Source organism: Stenella coeruleoalba (genome assembly GCF_951394435.1).
Source record: "Stenella coeruleoalba genome assembly, chromosome: 20".
NCBI classification, from domain to species: Eukaryota; Metazoa; Chordata; class Mammalia; order Artiodactyla; family Delphinidae; genus Stenella; species Stenella coeruleoalba.
The window spans coordinates 55,403,672-55,428,028 of NC_137166.1; the positions used below are offsets into that span (position 1 = coordinate 55,403,672).

Sequence of the window (24,357 nt, forward strand, 5' to 3'; positions counted from 1 at the left end):
CCTGGTGGCGCAGTGGTTGAAAGTCCGCCTGCCGATGCAAGGGACACGGGTTCGTGCCCCGGTCCGGGAAGATCCCACATGCCACGGAGCGGCTGGGCCCGTGAGCCATGGCCGCTGAGCCTGCGCGTCCGGAGCCTGTGCTCCGCAACGGGAGAGGCCACAACAGTGAGAGGCCCGCGTACCGCAAAAAAAAAAAAAAAAAAAAAAAAAGATAAATAATTTCTAAGGCTCCAATGTATAGCATGGTGAGTATAATTAACGATACTGTATTCTATACTTAAAAGTTGCTGAGAGAGTAGAGCTAACCACATACACAAAAAAAGAAATGGCAATTATGTGAGGTGGTAGAGGCGTTAGCTAATGCCACAACGGACCTCGTTTTGCAGCACCGAAGTGTATCAAATCAACATATTGTGCACCTAAACTTACACAATGTTGTGTCAATTATATCTCCATAAAGTTGAAAAAAAGAGTGATGCCTTGCAATGAAAATGAGACAGCCAGTAGGAAGTCTGATGTGAAATATCTGACTTCTCATACTTGAAGAACTAGTAAGAGCCAGGTATCTGTGTCCAAATTTATCTGTCTGTCCATCTGTCTATCTACCTACCTACCTACTTATCTACCTATCTATCTAATTTATATTCTCTATCAATCCATCATCTATCTACAGATTACAGGTTTAAATATACATACAGATATAGGAAGTTCTTTCTTTAGAGATGGTGAATACCTCCTGAAAAAAAATTCCCCTGCATGCTGGCATTGAGGTAATCCAAAGCATAAGAGTACACTGCCTGCCTGATTGAGCCCAAACGTGGTCCATGAATTCCGGGGAGGACATGTGCATCCGTAAGAGCCAAGGCCACTTGGCTTTTGACTGACGGGTCAATGAAGAAATACCTCTGTCTGTATGGTACCCATCTAATATCCTGTCCCAAGCTCTTCCATTTAGATGTGGGATGTTGTCCAAAGAAGGATTTGAGCCCCATTAGACACTGGTTAAGGAAAACACTCACTTCTCATCTGAAACATAAACAGGGAGATTGATCTCCTCTTAGACGCCACCCAAGAGCTCCCCAGAATGAAGTTCTTTGGAAAGGAACCATTCCTGTGGAGTAATAGATGTAGAAATTCTCTGATGAGGAACTCTGCTGTCATATTTCCTGTGGATCTTACTGTCTCATGAGAACCTGTCATCTGCTGATGTGCACCAACAAGTGGCTAACGGGGCTGAGGCTGGCTGTGTCGGAACCATGACCCCCAGAGACACCACCCTCTTCTGCCTCGGTGAGTCCTCAAATGCAAGTGGGTTAGAGGGAAAGATGGGGGGATCCCCAAATACTCAAGGTCTCTCTCAACATGAGAGCTCAGTGATTTTAGGAACTGCAGAGAAGATTCTTATCTCCTTAGTGGAGAGAGACGGTCTTTGCCCAGGTATCTGTAACTGCATCTGCCCAAGTCCCAACTCCATGCTAGCCTGTAAGGCTCCATGATCAAGTGGTCAAGTTGACCTTGTGGGGTTCATTCAACCCATGCCATGCTGTCTGGAGACCCATGATGGTTCCAGAGCTCCTACAGATGAGAGCCTCAGGGCTGGAATCTGGAAGATAAAACTAAAAGATGTCTTGTTTACTATGTTTGCTGTAGAAGAAAGAAAGGTCACCTGTGGGACTTCCCTGGCAGTCCAGTGGTTAAGAATCCACGCTTCCACAGCAGGGGGTGTGGGTTCGATCCCTGGTCAGGGAAATGAGATCCCACATGCCCTGTGGTGTGGCCAAAAAATAAAATCATTTTAAAAAATGACACCTGTATGTCATTATGTTGGGTGATTTATAATAGAGACTGGAAATGTGCAGATTGAGTTTTCATGAATGTCTCTCTTCCAGTGCTCTGTCTTGGCCAGAAGATTCAGGCGCAGGATGGTAAGTGTTCCCCTACGTCTCCTCCAGTCGCCCTCTATCCTCATGGCAGCTCCAGGATAGAAGAGCAGGAGAAATGGTCTAAAGCCCAGATGAATTCCAATTTTATCCTTTGTTCTAGCTGTCTCTGCTGTGCTCCCCTTGCGTAACTTCCACCTCACTTTGGTCTCTTGGGATCCCTCAAACGCATTGTGCTCAGACCTGGATTTGGCCTTTGCCTCTGTTAGGCTGACTGTCTCTCAGAGGTGTGCATCTTACTGAATGTTCGCGACTGCAGGGATGAGAAAGTCGGGAACCATCTTCCATCGTCCAACAGCCTCCCTATATCAAATGTACCTGCTTTCACAACCTAACTCTCCCCACTGCTATCCACTTTGCTTCATTTAAAGGGACACCGCCTTAGAGAACTTTGCGCAAGTAGCTTCAACTCTCAGAACCAATTTCTTTATCTATAAAAGAGAAATAAAAATAATAATGGAATCTATTGGATCATTGTGAGGTTTAATCGAGATAAACCATGTAAAGTAAGTTACGTATTTGGTAAGTGTGTTACCTGTGATGATGAGGATGAAGGGGATCATGGGGGATAAAAAAGGTATTTGGACTCTATATGAAGGCCCAAGTCTCCACTTTCTTTGATTCATTACTTTTTTTTTTGGCTGTGCTGGGTCTTCGTTGCTGTGCGCGGGCTTTCTCTAGTTGTGGTGAGCGGGGGCTACTCTTCATCGCGGTGTGAGGGCTTCTCATTGCCATGGCTTCTCTCGTTGTGCAGCACAGGCTCTAGGCACCTGGGCTTCAGTAGTTGTGGTACGTGAGCTCAGTAGTTGTGGCTCACAGGCTGTAGAGCACAGGCTCAGTAGTTGTGGCGCACGGGCTTAGTTGCTCCGCGGCATGTGGGATCTTCCCTGACCAGGGCTCAAACCCATGTCCCCTGCATTGGCAGGCGGACTCTTAACCACTGAGCCACCAGGGAAGTCCTGATTCATTACTTTTTTTTTTTTTTTTTTTTTTTTTTTTTGCGGTACGCGGGCCTCTCACTGCTGTGGCCTCTCCCGCTGCGGAGCACAGGCTCCGGACGCGCAGGCTCAGCGGCCATGGCTCACGGGCCCAGCCGCTCCGCAGCATGTGGGATCTTCCCGGACCGGGGCACGAACCCGCGTCCCCCGCATTGGCAGGCGGACCCCCAACCACTGCGCCACCAGGGAAGCCCCTGATTCATAACTTTTTAATGCTAATTAATAATACAACATTAGGTTTTCTGAGAAGACGTACTTACTTTATTTACTCTCCTATCTTCCACAATGAGTAAGCCAAGTTCTATCTACAATGGATGCTTAAATTATAAATAGAAATGTGACTTTGGGCTAAAAAATAAAATAAAAAATAAAGGGACACTGCCTTAGCCGCACCCTCCTGTAGAACCTGCATGTTCTTCTGTAGTGCAGTACTGAATTGCTACTGTATGTTCTGTCACCCCAACTACTTTCGTCCTCCTAAGGGGTGAAACCGCTTGTCCATCCATGTCTCCTTTCTTCCAGTTCCTTCTAAAGACTGTAGCCTGGATTATTTGTGTCTTTAAAATACGAATATATTTACCTCCCTCTTAAAGGTTCTCAGTAGTCAATCTTCAGATAAACCTACCCACTTCCCCAGGTCTCTCAAGCTCTGCCCACCTGGCTGGTGACTACCCGTCCAGCTCACCTTCCACTCTCCCACTGACTCTCTCTGCTTTTCACCCGTGCTGACCTTACTTTAGCTTCTCCTTCACTCCTTGCACCTTATTAACTCGGGGATGTCCTCCATTGTCCTTCTATCTAACTGCAAGCTCCAAACGTTCCTATCCACGTTGCCTAGGCAATTTTTTTTTTTAAGGCTGCACTGGGTCTTAGTTGCAGCATTCTGACTTCTTAGTTGTGGCATGTGGGCTTCTTAGTTGCAGCATGCGTACAGGATCTAGTTCCCCGACCAGGGATCGAACCTGGGCCCCCTACATTGGGAGCGTGGAGTCTTACCTACTGCGCCACCAGGGAAGTCCCTGCCTAGGCAGTTCTTACGCATCCTCACATAGCAGCTGAACGCTCGAGTTTGTTATCAGATCTCCAGGTTCTACACCTTCAGAACTGCTGACCACACATCATGACCTACAGTTGCATCCTTGTGTATTTTTTAAATTAATATCTGACTTTTTTCTATATCATCATTCTTACAGGTAGGGGTCTGTTTAGGTCAGCGTTTCTCAACCTCGGTACTATTGACATTTGAGACTGGATAATCCTTTGTTTTAGGGGCAGTCCTGTGAAGTATAGGGTATTAAGCAGCATCTCGTCCTCTACCCACTACATGCCAATAGTATCTTCCACCACAATTGTGACAAAGATGTCTCCAGATATTGACAGACTGTCCCCTGGCAGGGACAATTGTCTGTCTCCTGTTGAGCGCCACTGGTTTAAGCCATGATAGTAGATAAACAATATGCTGAGTTAATGGAGGCATCTCTCTGTGTATCTCGGAATAACAAATACATGGGAGGTACTGGTGAGCGAACGATACTGAACATAAGGAAGTCCTGCAGGGTTCGTCTTGCTTCACAACAATCCTGCTGAGGACGGCAAACTCCCTTGTTTCCCCCTTCACAGAGCTGCAGTTGAGCACATCACTATCAGGTCTAAAATAGATGATACACCTTGACAAAGGGAACCAGCAGATTCTGAGTATCCCTCCCCCTGTTTGCTAGGTTCTGTATAGGGGTTAAAGCCAAGGACAGCAGTCTTCAACATGCAAAATCCCTCGCTTAACGCCACTCCGTGTGAATGCACTGGTGCCAAGAAGCTAACCCGCACCTTCGGGGACCCCGAAACATTTCCAAATCCCGTTCCATCCTAAGTCGCACTCCCGGAGCGGGAGGTTCCAAGTCCCAGCCTTCCCGCCCTCTCTCACAGAACTAATCATCATATCCGTCAGACACTTGTTGGCTGTCCCCCACATTGCATTCTCTAGCTGCTGCAGGAGAAACAGCTCTCCCCCACCTGCAGAGGAGCTGGAGGGAGAGAGTCCTAGTTTGCAGACCAGGCTGCACCACTCTTCAGTTTGTGGCCTTGAGCAATGGGCACGGTTTCCCCAAGCTTCAGCACCCTTACGTTAGAGTGAAGAGCAGAACTGCATTCTCATAAGGATCACCATGGCAACAAAACACCAAACAAACTGCCGGCCAGACCAGCGGTTGCTAGGGGCTGCAGAGAGGGTAGGATTAACGTGGATGGGGTCTCCTCTGCGGGGCGATGAAAATGGAAGCAGACGGAGGTGATGACTGCACGACACTGAATGTACTGAATGCCACCGAATGGCATACGTTAAAAATGGTTAACTTTACGTTATGTAAATTTCACCTGAATAAAAAATACATATAACAAGGAAGGAATTCAGTTCCTCAAAAAATCCTTCAGTTCTTAAAAGCTAAATGTCCAATCCAGCAATTCCACTTGCATATATATAACAAAAGAAATTGAAAGCAGGGATTCTAACAAGATATGTATACACCCACGTTCATAGCAACATTATTCACAATAGCCCGAAGGTGGAAACAACCCAAATAGCCATTGACATGAATGTATAAGTAAAACGTGGTCTATACAAACAGTGGAATATTATTCAGCCATAAAAAGGAAAGATATGCTGACATGGGCTACCACATGGATGGGTCCTGATGACATCACACGAAGTCAAATATGCCAGACACGGAAAGACAAATATTGTGTTATTCCACTGACGCAAGGTACGCAGGATAGGGAAATTCATAGAGACAGAAAGTCAGTTAGAAGTGACCAGGGCCTAAGGAAAGAGAGAGTGGAGAGTTACTGCTTAATGGTTACAGGGTTTTTGTTTGAAATCATGAAAACGTCCTGAAAATAGATGGTCGTGATGTTGCACAATATGGTGAGTGTAATTAACGCCACTGAGCTGTGCACTTAACATTGGTTTACTGCTGCTTCCCACTAGCTAGCTATTTTACATTGGGTAGTGTGTGTCGACGCTACTCTCACTTCGCCCCAGCTTCCCCCTCCCTTGCCAAAAAAATGGTTTAAATAGTAAATTTTGTGTTTATGTAACACATTTTATTTCACCACAATTAGAAAATACTAAAAACAAGTATTTTAAAGGTAGGAAATATAAGTCCATCACACCTTAATTTATTTGTTCCCCCCATAGTGAAAGAAAGAAGTATGGTTTCTCCATGGCAGGGCACCTGAGTCTGGGCTCTATTTTCTTCTAGGGAATCTTCCCATTCCTACCATATCTGCCACGCCCGGTTCTGTGATTCCCTGGAATGAGTCTGTGAAGATCCTGTGTGGGGGAACTCCTGAGTCGTTCCTGTACCAACTGGAGATCCTGGGAAACTCCACATACAAAGTGGTGGAGAAGAAATGGGGATTTCAGAAGACAGCTGAGTTTGTCATTAAACGCATGGATACTAATACTGCAGGACGTTATCAGTGCCGATACCGAAAACAGTACAGCTGGTCAGTGCACAGTGAAGCCCTGGAGCTGGTAGTGACAGGTGAGGCCTGGCTCTGACCCTCAGCTCTTTTTCCTTGCTTATCTTTTCAGGGATGCTATTTTTAGAACAGTTTCAGATTTCCAGGGAAACGGAGGAGATACAACAGAGAGTTCCCACACACCCAGCACCCAGGTGCGCACATGTTCCTTTACTATGATACACCCCTTACCATTAATGAACCAATATTGATACATTATAATGAGCCAACGTTCATTGAGACTTCCTTCGTGGTTACCCAACATCCTTCATCCATTCTGGGATCCCATCCCACACTGCATTTAGGCGTCATGTCTCTTTAGTTCCCTCTTGACTGTGGATGTTGCTCAGACTTTCCTCGTCTTTGATGACGTCGACAGTTTTGAGGGGTGCTGCTCTGGTGTTTTGCAGGACGCCCCACTATTGGAAGTTGTCTAATGTTTTACTCATGATAAGACAGGGGCTATGGATCACGGCGAAGACGACCACCAAGGCCCAGTGCCATTTTTTTTTTTTTTTTTTTTGCTCCGCGGCATGTGGGATCTTCCCGGACCGGGGCACGAACCCGCGTTCCCTGCATCGGCAGGCGGACTCTCAACCACTGCGCCACCAGGGAAGCCCCAGCGCCATTTTTAATCATATCATAGCAAGGGTATGTACTATACCAATGAATACGGCTGTTGACACTGAGCTCGCATACCCGGCTGAGACGGTGTTTGTCAGGTTTTTCCACTGTAACATGTCTCTTCCTCCCACCCTCCCTTTCCATGTGGAAGGAAATCACTATATGCAGCTCATACCTAAGGAGTGAGGAGTTATGCTCCTGCGGTATGCGTCCAGCCCTCAGTTTGAAGCTCTGTCCTCAGGGTGGCCTAACCCCGTGTTTCTAGAAGGTTGCACCCTGAGTTTCCAGGTTCTTCTACCTTTTCTTCTTATACAAAGAATAAAAAGAATATCCTTCAGCCCCTGCCATAACTCCTCAGACTCTCTGGATACCATTCGCTCTCTTCCCCAACATATGGCTTGTGATACTGTGACTTATACTAAGAAACATATATTTGGTCTTCATCCTCGTTCCCGGCACAGAGCTCCCCAAACCCCTGGGATTCCCTAAGCGATGAGCAATAACGGTGTCTTCATTTTCATAGGAAATCCCTGTCAACCACACCTGAGTTTATGTTAATGAGGTGACTTTTGGAAAGCACCTAAGGATGGGGGCTGGTTGCCAGGGGTCATGGGACAGTTGGAACTTTCAGCCCCACCTCACCTGACCTCCAGAGAGGGCAGAGAGGCTGGAGGTTGAATCAATGGCCAAAGACTTAAAGAGTCTTGCCCACGTAACGAAGCCCTACGCATCTCTTCCATCTGGCTGTTCCTGATACATGCTTTCATAATAAACCAGAAATCCAGTAAGTAAACTGGTTTCCTGAGTTCTGTAAGCCACTCTAGCAAATAAATTGAACCCAAGAACTGGGTCCTGGGAACTTCTGATTTATAGCCATTGAGTCAGAAGCACAGGTGACAACCTAGACTTTTGATTGGCGTCTGAAGTGGGGGCGGTCTTGTAGGACTGAGCTCTTAACCTGGAGCCCTAAACCTGGGGGATCTGACGTTATTGCCAGGGAGACAGTGTCAGAATTGAGTTGACTTGGGCTTCCCTGGTGGCGCAGTGGTTGAGAGTCCGCCTGCCGATGCAGGGGACGCGGGTTCGTGCCCTGGTCCGGGAAGATGCCGCGGAGCGGCTGGTCCCGTGAGCCATGGCCGCTGAGCCTGCGCGTCCGGAGCCTGTGCTCCGCAATGGGAGAGGCCACGACAGTGAGAGGCCTGCGTACCGCAAAAAATAAATAAATAAAGAATTGAGTTGACTTGTGAGATGCCCAGCTGGGGTCTCATAATTGCTCGGCGGTGTGGGGAGAAACCCACACGCTGCAATTGGGAACAGAATCGTGTGGCAGTTCTGGCTTTAGAGACTAGATCGCTGTCTCTCGAAGCTGGCATCTCATCTGCCTGCTTGATCAGCTCTATCTACAGTAACTGGGGACAGAGTATAGGTTCTGTAGTAGTGAGATGGGATGTTACCGCCTCCCATTCCATTGCAGCAGGAAATGTCAGCTTCTTCGCTTCTCTTAGCATGGATCCAACATGAGTGGCGGGGATCCAGGGGGATGACACAAAATCTTGCTAACAGCTCACTCTCTGCTCTTTTAGGCTTGTATGACAAACCCTCCCTCTCCACTAATGGGTGCCTTGTGGTGATGCCAGGGGAGAGTGTTTCCCTCCGGTGCAGTTCAGCACGCATCTCATTCGATAGATTTTCACTGAGCAAGGAGAGAAGGGCCGTTCTGTCACAGCACCAAAACGGGGGACGCTGGGGTGACTTCATTCTGGGTCCTGTGAACCTCAGCTTCTCAGGGATCTACACATGCTACAGTTGGTACAGTGGCAGCCCTTATGTATGGTCAGCCCCCAGTGATGCCCTGCAGCTTGTGGTCACAGGTAAGTGCACCCCCGCCCACACGTGTGTCCTCTTCCTCAGGGCTCTGGCTGACTGTTCAGGGCCTTGGCATCAGGCAGGAATACAAAGAGATGCACTAAGAAAGAACAGTGGGGCAGGAGAGAGTCACTACTCAGAGGACCACGAAGAGAGAAGAAGCACTTCTCTATCCATTCTTCTGCTGAGGGCCATTGAGGCTGCTTCCTTGTCGTGGCTATTGTGAAAGCACTGCAATGAACTCTGGGGCGCATGTATCCTTTCGGACCGTGTCTTTCTCCAGATATATGTCCAGGAGTGGGACTGAAGGATCATACGGTAGCTGTAGTTTCAGTTTTTTAAGGAACCTCCATACTGTTCTCCACAGTGGCTGTACCAATTTACATTCCCACCAACAGTGTAGGAGGGTTCCCTTCTCTCCACACCCTCTCCAGCAGAAGATGTGGTATATATATACAATGCAATATTACTCAGCCATAAAAAGGAATGAAATAATGCCACCTGCAGCAACATGGATGGACCTAGAGATTGTCATACTGAGTGAAGTAGGTCAGAGAAAGATAAATATCGTGTGATATCGCTTATATGCGGAATCATTTCTTTAAAAAAATTGACACAAATGAACTTATTTACGCAACAGAAACAGACTGACAGACTTAGAGAACGAACTTATGGTTACCAGGGGGAAGTGGGGGGATAGTTAGGGAGTTTGGGATTGACAGGTACACACTGCTATATTTAAAATGAATAACCAACAAGGCCCTACTGTACAGCACAGAGAACTCTGCTCAATACTATGTAACAACCTAAGTGGGAAAAGAATTTGAAAAAGAATAGATACATGTATAACTGAAATGACTCTGCTGTACACCTGAAACTATCACATTATTAATCGACTGTACTCCAATATAAAATAAATATTTTAAAAAATGAGAGAGAGAGAAGAAGCACTTCTCACCCACACCACATTTGACTTTCACATCCTCTCCTTGAGTTCTCCAGTTTCCTTTGAAAACACGTGGCCTGTTGAGAAAGGAGAGGCCAACGTTTGGAGTCACATTAAGGGGTGTTGTTGAGATAGCAGATGCCAGACACAAGCTTTGATGAATCCACTTCCTTTTTCACACGCTTAGTTGCAGCTGAGAATCCTGAAACTAACCTATAATACTAGAATCCACTCGGAGTGGGTGACTGAGGAAGACTCTAAAAAAACTCTATCGAGGGACTTCCCTGGTGGTCCAGTGGTTAAGACTCGGTGCTTCCACTGCAGAGAGCACAGGTTCCATCCCTAGTCGGGAAACCAGATTCCAGATGCCGTGCTGTGCAGCCAAAAAAAAAAAAAAAAAAACCCTCTATCAAGAGCTTCATTTTTGGGAATTCACTAGTGGTCCAACGGTTAAGACTCGGGGCTTTCACTGCCGTGGGCCCGGATTCAATCCCTGGCTGGGTAACTAAGATCCCGCAAGCCACGCGGCGTGGTCAAAAAAAAAAAAAAAAAAAGTTTCATTTTTATGTTGTTTGCACGCATCACTGCCCAGAGGGAGAAAACAAAGAGTTACAGCAGAGGAAAGCAACTGCTGACTGCTGAGTGGGAATGACCACACTTGTCTCTCTTATGTACCTTGTCCAGTCATTCTACAAGCTCAGCAAATATGATAGTCATGGCACTGTAAGATCATACAGACAGAATGGTCTTTTCAATGAATGTTGCAGGGACAATTGGGCAATAGTGGAAGAGGGGTGAATTTATTAGCCTTTTCCTTTAGAGTAGATAATCAATGAACCTTGTTTTAGAAATCACCTCCTATCCAACGTCAAGGTGGTATTAATCTTCTCAAACTTGAAACATTTTGCACTTTGCAATTAGGAACTCCAAATCCACTTGGAACTGATTTCTGTATTTTAACAGGAGAGAGTTACTAGGATTTCTCAGCATTGTAATTTCACACTATTTTATTACATCCTTGAGAGGAATAGAGGCCCATGAAGTCCATAAAACAAATGGAGAAATCTTTTTAAAGGTTCGGTGAACAGAAATGTCTGGTGAAAGGTCACACAATAGTGGAGATAAATTTTCCCTAAGTTTTTGCGTTCTGTTTTTTTGTTTTGTTTTGTTTTTGTTTTTCGTGTTTTGTTTCTTCGGTGGCATGGCATGCGGGATCCTGGTTCCCTGAGCAGGGATTGAACCCGTGTCCCCTACAGTGGAAGCACAGAGTCTTACCTCCTGGATGGCCAGGGAAGTCCCAAAATTTTCTCTAAGCTTATCTGAAATGTTTCTCCTACTTGCTTCCCAGACACCAGCCATCCTGTACCCTTTGTCATGTATGAGAAAGGAACACACATTGTTATGTGGGGTGAAGATGACGTAGAGGAGAGACTTTCAGACTCTGGATCCATGAAGATGTTGCAGGGACATGATTAGACAGTCACTAACACTGCCACGTGAGGAGGGAATGAAAAGCAAACACAACATGCTCATACCCACCTCCTCCCCGTTTTACAAGACTCCCCGGGGAACCACACCCTTGGACCTACGTTTAATGTGAAGTAGGGTGCTCATGAATGCATGCACGTGTGGAAGAGGGGGTCCCAGTGAAACCACAAATAGGGAAATGAGCTCCCCTTCCAGGGCTCTTGGGATGGGATGGAATGAAACATGACCAGTGATCATTCATCTCTTCTAATTACGTCTCTAGATACCACGAACCAAGATTACACGACGGAGAACTTGATTCGAATGGGCGTGGCAGGGCTGCCCCTGGTGGTTCTCTTGGTCATTCTGGCTGAAAATTGGCTTGGCCATCAGGTTCCACACAAGGAAGACCAGCAAGAACTGCCTGAACTGAGCTGCAGTAGACAGAAAACTCAGACAGAATGGACCTTCGGACTAACTCCAAAGGGTCGCCAGGTAGACACCAGGCACTGAATACAACAGCCAGCACTTGTGGAGTCCTGGAAAGCTACGTGGAGAACACAAGGGAGAACGCGGTACTAACAAGCTTGGATCCCTTTGCAAACCAATCAAATGGTATTTTCTTATATGAATCTGATATATTTGCAGCCCACCCTGCTAGACTTTGGTGATAAAATTCTCAGTACAGGGCCTTCCCTGGTGGTGTAGTGGATAAGACTCCACGCTCCCAATGCAGGGGGCCCGGGTTCAATCCCTGGTCAGGGAACTAGATATACCACATGCATCCCGCAACTAAGAGTTTGCATGCCACAACTAAGGAGCCCGCCTGCTGCAACTAAGGACCCCACGTGGTGCAACTAAGGAGCCCGCCTGCCGCAACTAAGGACCCCACGTGGTGCAACTAAGGAGCCCGCCTGCCGCAACTAAGGACCCCACGTGGTGCAACTAAGGAGCCAGCAAGCTGCAAATAAGGAGCGCATTTGCTGCAACTAAGACCCAGTGCAACCAAATAAATAAATAAATATTTTTTAAAAATATCAATATAATCTTTGCTTAACTCTTCCTGTGATAAAAAAAATAATGCAAAGCATTCTCAATTCTCCTTGCTGGCTGCTTTTCACCCCTCCTCCACACAAGTTCTGGCTCATACATTCATTTTGTCTTGAACTTATCAACAAAACCAAATACCATTACATCCTCCTGATAGAAGACTTTAACACCTAGAATTCCATTAATTACATACAAAGGCTAATAATTAATTATGAATACTGTCCACTCAACGTACCATCTATTCCACGCCATAACTGTGCTTCTAGCTTTCCCTACAGTAACATTTGTGCGTTAACACATGCTTTTCCGACTCTTAAGAAGACTCTCCTGTTCTTATGAAACTAACCCACTTCAAAATGTCTCATGCCTCCAACGCAAAGTAAACAGACTTGTGAAAGCAGCCGAACAAGCATCTCCTTTGGATCATCTCAGTACTTCAAGCTACTCAGTCTATCGATTCATCTTTTTGTAGTGTGCATCATGACGTCTAGGAAACATGAAGTACTGGATCTATTTATTGAGATCATGAATAAATAAGTTAGTGACCGAGCCAGATAAACAAGGAAATGTTAGTGGCTGAGCCGAATAAACAACACGGAAGTGCCACAGTTGCAGAGGAGGACTAATGAGAGTCTTTATATCACATCCAAACCGACCAGAGAAATGCAAGGCAGTTTGTTTCCAAGAGAGGGAAAAGATTAGCTTCACATACGTGGTTTTGTCTATGGTAGGGCCTCGTTCGGAAAAGGGGTTCTGAGAATAAAAGGGTCCTGCACTCCTAGGAAAATGATTGATCTTTCTGTAGCCGCGATGACAAGCGGCCAACAGAATGGGTTTATAACCCATCGTCAATGACCACTCACGTTGGCCATTGAACCAATCAGACAGCTTCCTGCTTCTAAATGTCAGCCAATCAGAAACAGGTTCACTCCAGTAACCACACCGGTGAGAGACAGCCAATCCAAATAGACTCCGTCGAACAAACATGCTTTTACGGATAATGTTCAAACCAGAAGAGCCCCTGAAAATCCACATTTCCCAAAAACCCTGTATTGGATCAGCAGTAGGCTCTGCTCAGAGACACTGTGTCTGGCCAGCATAACTCTCCCTTACTACAGTAATAACAAATTCGGCTTTGCCTTCTTATTTCAGACATTGAGTAGCGAGTGCGTTAGCCTTCGGCAGTTTATGTATTAGACTGATTTCAGTTAAGGTCTTTGCTTAAGGGCAAGGTGTATGGCGGCTTATAATCCATGACTTTAAGTTTTTTAAATTTTTATTGGAGTATAGTTGCTTTACAATGCTGTGCTAGTTTCTGCTGTACAGCAAAGGGAATCAGCTATACATATACATATATCCACTCTTTTTTAGATTATTTTCCGTATACATGACTTTCAGTTCTATGTTAGGCATTATGCTGGTCGTTTCATTTATATGAGCATACTGTAACGCCGTGAATTTTAATTTAATCAATTTTAATTCAATCAATCATGTGACAGTCATGTCACACGAGCAAACAGAGGCTCAGGAATGGTATGATTTGGATAAGGATATGAAGATGTGGACACAGAGTTTCGGTCTGGGAAGATGAAAAATTCTAGAGCTGGGTAGTGGTGATGATTACATGATGATGTACATGTCCTAGTTGCCACTGAACTGTACACTTAAAAGTGGTAAAGGCGGGCTTCCCTCGTGGTGCAGTGGTTGAGAGTCTGCCTGCCGATGCAGGGGACACGGGTTCGTGCCCCGGTCCGAGAAGATCCCACATGCCGCGGAGCGGCTGGGCCCGTGAGCCATGGCCGCTGAGCCTGCGCGTCCGGAGCCTGTGCTCTGCAACGGGAGAGGCCACAACAGTGAGAGGCCCGTGTACCGCAAAACAAAAAAAAATGGTAAAGGTGATAAATTTCATGTATGTGGAGCTTTTTACCATAATAAAAAAAACTTTTAAAAATGGTTAAAATGGTAAATTTTGTGTTATGTATGTTCTGCCACAATTTTTAAAAAGTTCTTTGTGGTCTATAGAAACTGAAAGTAGAGTAGTGGTTGCCCAAAGCTGGGAGAGTGAGGGGGTATTGGACAGTGAGCGCTAGTGGGTATTGGAGGGGTTTTTTTTTGGGGGGGGGGGTGATTAAAAAGTTCTGAAATTAGATTATGGTGATGGTTGAGCAACTCTCAATATAATAAAAACCACTGAATTCTACACTTTAAATGGTAAATTGTATAGTATGTAAATTATATCTCAATTAAGTTGAGTTTCTTCAACTATCAAAAATGATTAAATTATTAGTAACACCCTCAGTGGCTGAGTCATGACTTGAAATCCATCATCTCCAACAGGGCTTACAGTGTGCATACGGGGATAGTCCTAGGAGCACAGGTGTGAGCTTAAGGTGAAAACTGGGGCTGGACTAAATAGATACAGAGAAGTACCTGAGAAACCAGAGGCAAACGTAGGGAGAATGGATGGCATGACTGCCCTTAGTATGTGGTGTCCAGGGAAGACACTCCAGGTTCAGAGCATATTCCCCTAAGATGATCACCCAACCCCTCTAATGAGCTGGATAAAACATGGAATTTATTTACCTTATTTGTGCTTCAGTTCCTTATCTGGAAATGGTGGAGTAAATGCTGTCAACTTCATCGGGTTATCATGAGAATTCAATGAATGAATGATGCCAGCCACTCAGAACAGTGCCTACACATAGGAAATGTTTTTCAAGTCTGGTTACCAGAAACCTTGCCTCTCAAGATGATTTTATCTTCAGATCTTTGCACACTGCTGGAATAAACTGTTCCACTCTGAGTTGGTGAGCTCCATAGCGAAAAATAGAGGAGGAAAGTATCATTACTATTATGTGATGCGGGGGTAGCACTCGCCCCCATTTCCATACCAACTTCAAGAATTACTATAAATAACCAAGAGAGTGTGTCATTGACCAAAAAATAGACAAATAGATCAACAGAATGGAATAGATAGCTCAGAAATAGACCCATATAAATACAGTCAACTGATTTTTCACAAAGGAACAAGAGCAATACAGTAGAGCAAAGAGACTCTCTTCAACAAACGGGGCTGGAACACCCGGACATCCACACGCAAAAACATGAATCTAGACAGACCTTACACCCTTCACAAAAGCGAACTCAAAATGGATCACGGGCCTCAATGTAAAACGAAAACTACAAAACTCTTAGAAAAAAACATAGACAATCTTGGGTTTTGTGATGCCTTTTTAGATACAACACCAAAGACATGATCCATGAGAGGAAAAATCGATAAGCTGGGATTGTTTAAAATTTAAAAATGCTACTCTGTGATAGACGGTATCAAGAGACATGAAAAGCCACAGACTGGAAGAAAACATCTGTGAAAAAATGAAATTCGACCCTTTTTTACACCACACATAAAAGTTAACTTAAAATGGATTAAAGACTTAAACATAGGGACTTCCCTGGTGGCGCAGTGGTTAAGAATCCGCCTGCCAATGCAGGGGAAACAGCTCCAAGCCCTGGTTGGGGAAGATCCCACATGCCGCGGAGCAACTAAGCACGTGGGCCACAACTACTGAGCCTGCGTGCCACAACTACTGAAGCCCGTGTGTCTAGAGCCCGTGCTCCTCAACAAGAGAAGCCACTGCAATTAGAAGCCCGCGCACCACAATGAAGAGCAGCCCCCGCTCGCCACAACTAGAGAAAGCCCGCATGCAGTAACGAAGACCCAACGCAGCCAAAAAATATATATATAAATAAATTTACTTTTTTAAAAAAAGACTTAAACATAAAACCCAGACACTAACACTCCCAGTGGAAAACATAAGAAAAAATGTACCTTAACATTGATCTTGTCAATAATTTTTTTGGATATGACACCAAAAGCACAGGCAACAAAAGCAAAAATACACAAGTGGGACTACATAAAACTAAAAAGATTCTGCACAGCAAAGGAAACCATCCACAGTGGGACACCACCAGCCCCAGGATCCCTGGGGTCCCACAAGAAGCCACCCTGGAACCTGGGCCTGCCCACCAGTGGGTAAGCAGCCACCATGCGAGGCAGGGCCTGACAGTCAGACAGGCGAGGGTCCACACCACCTACCAGTGCACCACAGATACAGGGAAGATGACACACAGATGGCCAACAGGCGTGTGAAAAGATGCTCAACATCTCTAATTATCAGAGAGGTGCAAATCAAAACAACACTGAGATATCCCCTCACACCTGTCAGAATGGCCACCATCAAAAAGTCTACAAATAATAAATGCTGGAGAGGGTGGGGAGAAAAGGGAACCCTCCTACACTGTTGGTGGGAATGTAAATTGGTGTAGGCACTATGGAGAACAGTACGGAGGATCCTCAAAAAATTAAAAATAAAACTACCATATGATCCAGCAATTCCGCACCTGGGTATACATCCGGAACAAATGAAAGCACTGATTCAAAAACATACATGCATCCTAATGTCCATAGCAACACTGTTTACAATAGTCAGGACACAGAAGCAACCCCAGTGTCCATCAACAGACGACTGGATTAAGAAGATGTGATAGATACACACGCGCACACGCACACACACACACACACACACACACAGTGGAATATTACTCAGCCATAAAATAGAATGAAATTCTACCATTGGCAGCAACATAGATGAACCTAGAGAATATTATGCTTAGTGAAATAAGTCAGACAGAGAAAGACAAATACTATATGCTATCACTTATATGCAGACTCTAAAAAATAATACAAATGAATGTATATGCAAAACAGAAACAGACTCACAGACATAGAGAACAAACTAGTGGTTACCAAACGGAAGAGGGAAGGGGGTCCGGAAAAATATAGGGTATGGGATTAAGAGATACAAACTAATATGTATAAAATAGATAAGCAACAAGAATACACTATATAGCACAGGGAATTATAGCCATTATCTTGTAATAATTTATAATGGAGGATAATCTGCAAAAATAGTGAATCACTGTGCTGTCCACCTGGAACAAATCCAATACTGTTGATCAACTATACTTCAATTAAGTAATTAATTAATTTAAAATTATTTAGACCCTTAAAAAAAGAACAGTGGACACATTTTGCATTTAAAATATATTAAGTACTTAATATATTAATATTATACTACTTAATATTAATACTTAATATTTAAGTACTTAATATTTTAAAGTACCTAATATTTTAATATTTAATTTCTGCTTTATAACAGACAATATTTTAATATTAAGTACTTAATATTTTAAAATTTAATTTCTGCTTTATAAAAGACTAAAGGAATGTCATTATGTAACAAATAAAATATATTTTTGCTTAAAAATATTATGTATTGAAACATTATAACAAATCTTTGAAGAAGGTAGTATTATCATTCTATTCTGATGAAACCAGTTAACATCCAAGCATATGAATGTACCCAGGGGAGCCAAAGTTAAAAACACCTTTTTTTTTTTTTTTTTTTTGCGGTGCGCAGGCCTCTCACTGCTGTGACCTCTCCCATTGCGGAGCACAGGCTCCAGACGCGCAGGCTCAGCGGCCATGGCTCACGGGCCCAGCCGCTCCACGGCATGTGGGATCTTCCCGGACCGGGGCACGAACCCGTGTCCCCTACGTCGGCAGGCGGACTCTCAACCACTGCGCCACCAGGGAAGCCCAAACACCTATTTTTTTTAATGACTCGAAGGCCTTTGCTCTGCACACTACCCTATGCCTTCCCTGGGCATAATGTCCATATTTCAAAATTTAGAAGTTGACCCTGAAATGAGTTTCAGTTCGGGCAGACAACTATCAGAGGTTCTGGTTAGAAACCACATATATGATCAGATGTGTCATGGGGACCATTTCCTCTCCTTATACCGGACGGCCAGAGGTGGGGGGAGATCTTTGAATCTTCTCATAAAAAAGTCAGTGTGAAAGTCCCGTGGTGATTGGCGCTGGGCTTCACTCACCACATCCTGTGCCTCTCCCTGGCCTGCTGGACTCAGTCTCCCCCCAGCTCTCCACATTAGCCAGGCACAACCTGAGCTATGCCTTCTGCACTTGCTGCCCTTCTCTTTCTTGGTGAGTTCTTGCACGGAAGAGAGATGGAATTCAGGGGTCTCATGTGGATGGGGTGATATATCTCATGATTCCTGCTTTCCAGGGCTGTCTCTGAGCCAGGGGACCAGCACCCAGAAGCGTGAGTCCTTCCTTCAAAGCCCCAGCGTCTGGTTTGAGACTAAGTACCCACGTGAGAACAACTGGAAGAGGGCAGGGGCTCTGGCTTGCTAGGAGGGCTTGAGACCAGCAGCTGGGTGGAAAGGAGGGTAAGCAGGGCCTTTCTCTGGAACTCCAGCCTCTGATTCTTTTCCAGAGACTCTCTCGAAACCTGTCATCTGGGTCAAACCCAGTTTCATGATTCCAGAAGGAAAACTGGCCATCATCTGGTGTCAAGGAACTCACGAGGCCGCTGAGTACCAACTGCACTTTGAGGGAGGCCTTTCTGCCTTCAAGAGACCGAAGTCACCTGGAATGTCGAACAGAGTCAAGTTCCCCATCCCGTCCATGACCTCACAGACTGCAGGGCAGTACAGGTGCTTCTATCGAAGTGGGGAGCTCTGGTCAGAGCCCAGTGACCCTCTGGATCTGGTGGTAACAGGTAACTGTCCCACTGCATAGCTGTAGAGTCAACGCCTCAGCCTGACTCCCGGGCAGGGTCATCCCTTGTTCATCTCCTTTGCTCTCTTCCAAGCCTCACTCAGATACCTCACTCAGGTATTTGTCTCGAGGGTAATGTTGAGGGTTGATTATTTCCTACAGGGATTATCTTTAGAGAATTGTCTCATGTCCCAGAAGCAGATCTGTCTTAGGTTCTTCAGAAAAGAGGCTCTGAGATGGATATTCGTGCACAGAGGGGATTACTGTGGAGTGTCCTCAAACATCGCACCTGTGATGAGTGAGGGGGACAGGCTGGGCAGAAGGGGAAGTGGGACTGTGATGCAGCTTCCCCTGAGACCTCGGCCGAGCAGATGTGGGACTCTGGACCTGGGTGGCCTTTCAGAATAGTATTGAAATGAGGCTGGAAGCTCCGTACCCCCCACTGTATCAAACAGTGATTGGCTGGGAACCACTCTTAGGGAGATTGCAGACAAATACCCTTGCTTTTGTGGTTCTTGTATTCTAGCAGAAGACAGACCATGAGTCAAAGTCAGGAAATTCAAATCAATTATATAGCATGTGAGGGCGAAACGGTGGTATGGAAAAAAGACAAAGTAAATGGGGTTAAGGTGACTGGCTGGCCAGGTAAGCTTGGGTCAGATAGTTCCCTTCAGTTGAGGGATATGGTTCTCAAACTTTAGTAGATATCAGAATCACCTGTAGGGCTTGCAGACGCACAGATGACTTCAGTGAGACCATGTTCATGGAAGCATTATTCATAATAGCCAAGAGGTGGAAACATCCTTTGCCTATCAGTGAATGAATGGATGGAGAAAATGTGGTCCATCCATACAACTGAGTATCATTCAGCCTTAAAAAGGAAGGAAATTCTAACACATGATACAACATGGATGAACTTGAGGGCGTTATACTGAGTGAAATAAGCCAGTCCTCAAAGGATCGGTAAGTGTACATTTCCATTTACATGGGGTACTTAAAATACTCAAATTCAGAGGCAGAAATGAGAATGGTGGTTAGCAGGGGCTGGGGGGAGGGGGAGTGAAGAGTTAGTGTTTAATGGGTACAGACTTTCAGTTATGCAAGATGAAAAGCGTTCCGGAGACTAATGGTGATAATGGTTGTACAACGATGTGGATGTACTTAATACCACAGAACTGTACAATTAAAAATACAAAAAATAAATTAAAAATAAGATGGGGCTTCCCTGGTGGCGCAGTGGTTGAGGGTCCGCCTGCCGATGCAGGGGACAAGGGTTCGTACCCCGGTCCGGGAAGATCCCACATGCCGGGGAGCGGCTGGGCCCGTGAGCCATGGCCGCTGAGCCTGCACGTCCGGAGCCTGTGCTCCGCAACGGGAGAGGCCACAGCAGGGAGAGGCCCACATACCTCACACACACACACAAAAAATACTTAAGATGGCAGATTTATGTGTATTTTACTACGACTAAAAGTGATAATGATGTTTTAAAACACAGATGGCTGCTCTCCTAAGTTTCTGAGGCAGTAGGTCTGGGGTAGAGCTTGGCAATTTGCATTTCTAACAAGGTTCCTGACGACGCGGAGGTTGCTGGTCCCAAGGACCAAACACTGAGGACCGATGAGGTAGGGCGATTCCCAGAGAGTCATCTTTTTTAAATTAATTTTTACTGAGGTAGAGTTGCTTTACAATGTTGTGTTAGTTTCTGCTGTACAGCAAAGTGAATCAGCTATACGTATACATATGTCCCCTCTTTTTTGGATTTCCTCCCCATTTAGGCCACCGCAGAGCGTCGAGTAGAGTCCCCTGTGCTCTACAGTGTAGGTTCTCATTAGTTATCTATTTTATACGTAGTATCAATAGTGTATATATGTCGATCCCAATCTCCCAATTCATCCCAGCCACCCTTGGTATCCATACATTTGTTCTCTACAGCTGTGCCTCTATTTCTGCTTTGCAAATAAGTTCATCTGTATCATTAGAAAGAGATTCATCTTAACACTCCTGGAAGCTAGGGGAGCAACTGTCTCAGTCGTGAAGGGAGAGATCAGAGAGGGTATGTCCATGACCGAGACAAACCTAGGAAACAGAAGAAGAGACCAAGATTCTGGGGAGCGATATCCTGGTCCTAAGGAGAAGAGGGATGGGGGATATAGGAAGCAGGATAAAGATGCTCTTTACTGGGACTTCCCTGGTGGTCCAGTGGTTAAGACTCCGCCACTTCCAATGCAGTGGGCGTGGGTTCAATCCCTGGTCGGGGAACTAAGATCCCACATGCCGCCTGGTCAAAAAAAAAAGTTATGTTCTTTACCTACCAGCCACCTTCTCTCGCAGGACTGTATGACACACCCACCCTCTCCGTTCAACCCAGACCTGAGGTGATCTCAGGAGAGGAAGTGACCTTCCGTTGCCGCCTAGAAACAGCAACAAGCACCTTCTTTCTGCTCAAGGAGGGAAGATCCAGCCGCCCACAGCGCAGATACGGGAACATCCAGGCGGAGTTCCCCATGGGCCCTGTGAGCACAGCTCACAGAGGCACGTACAGATGTTTTGGCTCCTACAACACACATGCATGGTCTTTCCCCAGTGAGCCTGTGAAGCTCCTGGTCAAAGGTGAGGACGCCCCCCAGTTTTACCCCGTGTCCTTTCTGGATCCCTAACTGACCCTCCAAATAATGATGAGAGAGGCAGCAAAGAGGCAGGCGGGAAGACGCACAGGGGGTACTTTTCACCAATGCCCTCATCCACGTTGATCTCCCAGAGGCCCATTTGATAGCTCATGAGGAATATCACCAGAGGGGGGGGCGGAGTGTAGAGAATAAGTGGAAAGACCAGATCCCTTGATTTTTCTCCTTGTCTCCATTGCCAGGAGATGCCGGGGACACCACCTTTGAGCCCACAGAGCACACCTCTTCTGGTGAGTAACACGGACTTCTAAACTTGGGGAAGGACTCAAAGCCTCCCAGTGACGCTAAAACCCTGGCATTCGTTCACGATATCCCTTGAGTGTATAGCGTATGCCACGAACTACAGTTCTATCGGTCAGCCAGAGATCCTTGCTTGTGTGGCACTCGTACTCTAGCGGGAGAAGGCAGACCATGAATCTAAGTCAGGATACATCAATCGATGACACAGCACACAAGGAGGAAATGACGATGTGGAAAAGGACAATGTAGAACGAATGGCATTACGGTGATGGGGAGGAGGGCAGGTGGCAGCATTGAACAGAGTTGTCCACACTGGCCTCACAGAGAAGGAGGCTTCAAGCAAAGAGCTGAGGGACTTCCCTGGCGGTCCAGTGGTTAAGACTTCGCCTTCCAATGCAGGGATGCGGGTTCGATCCCTGGCCGAGGAGCTAAGATCCCACCTGCCTCGAGGCCAAAAAACCAAAACATAAAACAGAAGCAATACTGTAACAAATTCAATAATGACAAAGGAAGGGAGGGAGGGAGGGAGGGAGGGAGGAAGGAGAAAGAAAGAAAGGAAGGAAGGAAGGAAGGAAGAAAGAAAAGAGCTGAAAGAGTTGAGGGCATGAGTCCTTAGGCCTATGCGCTAAGGCAGAAAGATGGGCAGGGTGATGAAAGAACAGCCAGGAGCCCAGTGGACTGGAAATGATGTCAGAGGGGGGATGGCAGGGGTGTGGTGGGCTGGGGCAGCTCACTGAGGACCTTGAAGAAGTTTGGTTAAGACTGAATGACGTACAGTGGAGGATTCCTGGACTGAATGTCAGTATTATGACATAGTGTGAGTGTTTCGTGTTTGGTAATTGCAGTCATTGTTGCTTTTGTGGTGGTCATCCATTTCCAATGCCTGGTGTCAGTTTATTTATCTCTTGTAAAAATAAAATACAGTGTGTGTGTGAAAAAAAAAAAAAGAATGCCATATATATAGAATCATAAAAAAAAAAAAAAAAAGACTGAATGACGTGACCAGTGGGACAAAGAAGAAAGGATGGCGGTTGACTTAATGAGGAAACGGAGGCTCACACAGAAGATACGCCTGGAGACACACGCTTATGAGTCCTAGAGCTGAATTCTTCCTCTGGTCTGTCTGTCTTTTGTTTTGTTTTTAATTAATTTTTGTCGGACCATAGTTGCCTTACAATGTTGCGTTAGCGTCTACTGCACAGCAAAATGAATCAGCCATACATACACATATATCCCCTCCACTGAGGACACGGCAGTGCGTTACGTAGAGCTCCCTGTGCTATACAGTAGGTCTTTGCCCTCTTCCACTCCACCTGCCAGATGAAGCCACTGGGACCTGGAGTGCGAGGGGTGGACCTAGAGAAGCTATAGAACGTCACGGAGTATAACCAAGGGTAGGAGAGCCTGGGATGGAAGAGGCCACATCATCTCTTTTCCTCACGTCTCCTCTTTCCTTATCCTCTGCAGACCACTGGGACTCCTACATGTTAACCACAGAGACCCAATTCCAGGAAGGTAAGCCAGCAGCGGGGGCTGGAGGTGCTAAAGGACATAAGATCGGGAAAGGAAAGAGGAAGAGAGATGGGGTGAAGGGGTCTTGGTAGGTTCCTGTGAGCCATCACTCTCGTTCTTCTGACCCCAGATCCTGTCCTCTGGGGTCACAATGCCCAGAACCTCCTTCGGATTGGCCTAGTTTTCCTGGTCCTGGTGGCCCTCGTGTGGCTCCCGGTTGAAGACTGGCTTCACAGGAAGAAGTTTCAGGAGAGAGCCAGCAGGGCTTCAAGGCAGGAATGCAGAAGGTTCAGAGCACAAAGCCCTGGAGAAATGACCGAGAGATGCAGTGGCCACAGGTGAAGCTGCAAGCTGACCCTGACCTTGGGCTGTGGGAGCTCCGAGTTGAGCCCATGGAGGAGAGAGTCATCACAGAAAACGAAGGGAGAACTGCACGGAGTTTGGCAGAGGGTTGGGGATGAAAGCGCTACATTTCTTCTGTAGGCAAAACCCATTGTCTCTTCTAGGTTCTAAGTACTGTTGCACTTGCTTCCTGCGAACCAAACTTTTAACCACTCTGGTCTTTCCTGAAAACATCTTTAACGGCATGGCCGTGGGAGTATCTCCTCCCTACTTTTGTCTTTATCCCTATTTCTTCTTTGCTGTCTCTTGCACATGTCATTCAAAATATTTAACCACCAGTACAGAATAGGTGCACTTATCAGACAGAACCAGAGCCGGAGAGGCAACAACCAGTCAATGGAGATGCAGGCGTATAAACAAACAGCACATCTATACCAATGTGTCCTGGCTGGATGGCAGCCATGCCCCAGTTCCCTCTATCCTATGCCCTTGCAGGATTTCTTCTTCTCCACTTCTTTATCCACACCTT

At 45.9% G+C, this 24,357-nt stretch overlaps 3 protein-coding genes across 18 annotated transcripts in view; 2 read left to right on the top strand and 1 right to left on the bottom strand.

Annotated features, from left to right (window-relative positions):
* The window catches only part of NLRP7 (NLR family pyrin domain containing 7), a 182,347-nt gene that overhangs the window by 114,418 nt on the left and 43,572 nt on the right, over window positions 1-24,357 (bottom strand). The gene's annotated exons all lie outside the window — the stretch shown is intronic.
* FCAR (Fc alpha receptor) lies at window positions 910-11,870 on the top strand (the record flags this gene model as incomplete). The annotated part of the gene is made up of 5 exons (XM_079906949.1): window positions 910-1,290; window positions 1,890-1,925; window positions 6,193-6,477; window positions 8,662-8,949; window positions 11,641-11,870. The coding sequence occupies exons 1-5, from the start codon at window positions 1,257-1,259 to the stop codon at window positions 11,868-11,870; spliced, it is 873 nt and encodes a 290-aa protein (XP_079763075.1). The 5' UTR covers window positions 910-1,256.
* Window positions 18,441-23,828, top strand: NCR1 (natural cytotoxicity triggering receptor 1; the record flags this gene model as incomplete). The annotated part of the gene is made up of 7 exons (XM_079906943.1): window positions 18,441-18,474; window positions 18,557-18,643; window positions 18,767-19,051; window positions 21,382-21,660; window positions 21,917-21,964; window positions 23,442-23,489; window positions 23,617-23,828. The coding sequence occupies 7 exons, from the start codon at window positions 18,441-18,443 to the stop codon at window positions 23,826-23,828; spliced, it is 993 nt and encodes a 330-aa protein (XP_079763069.1).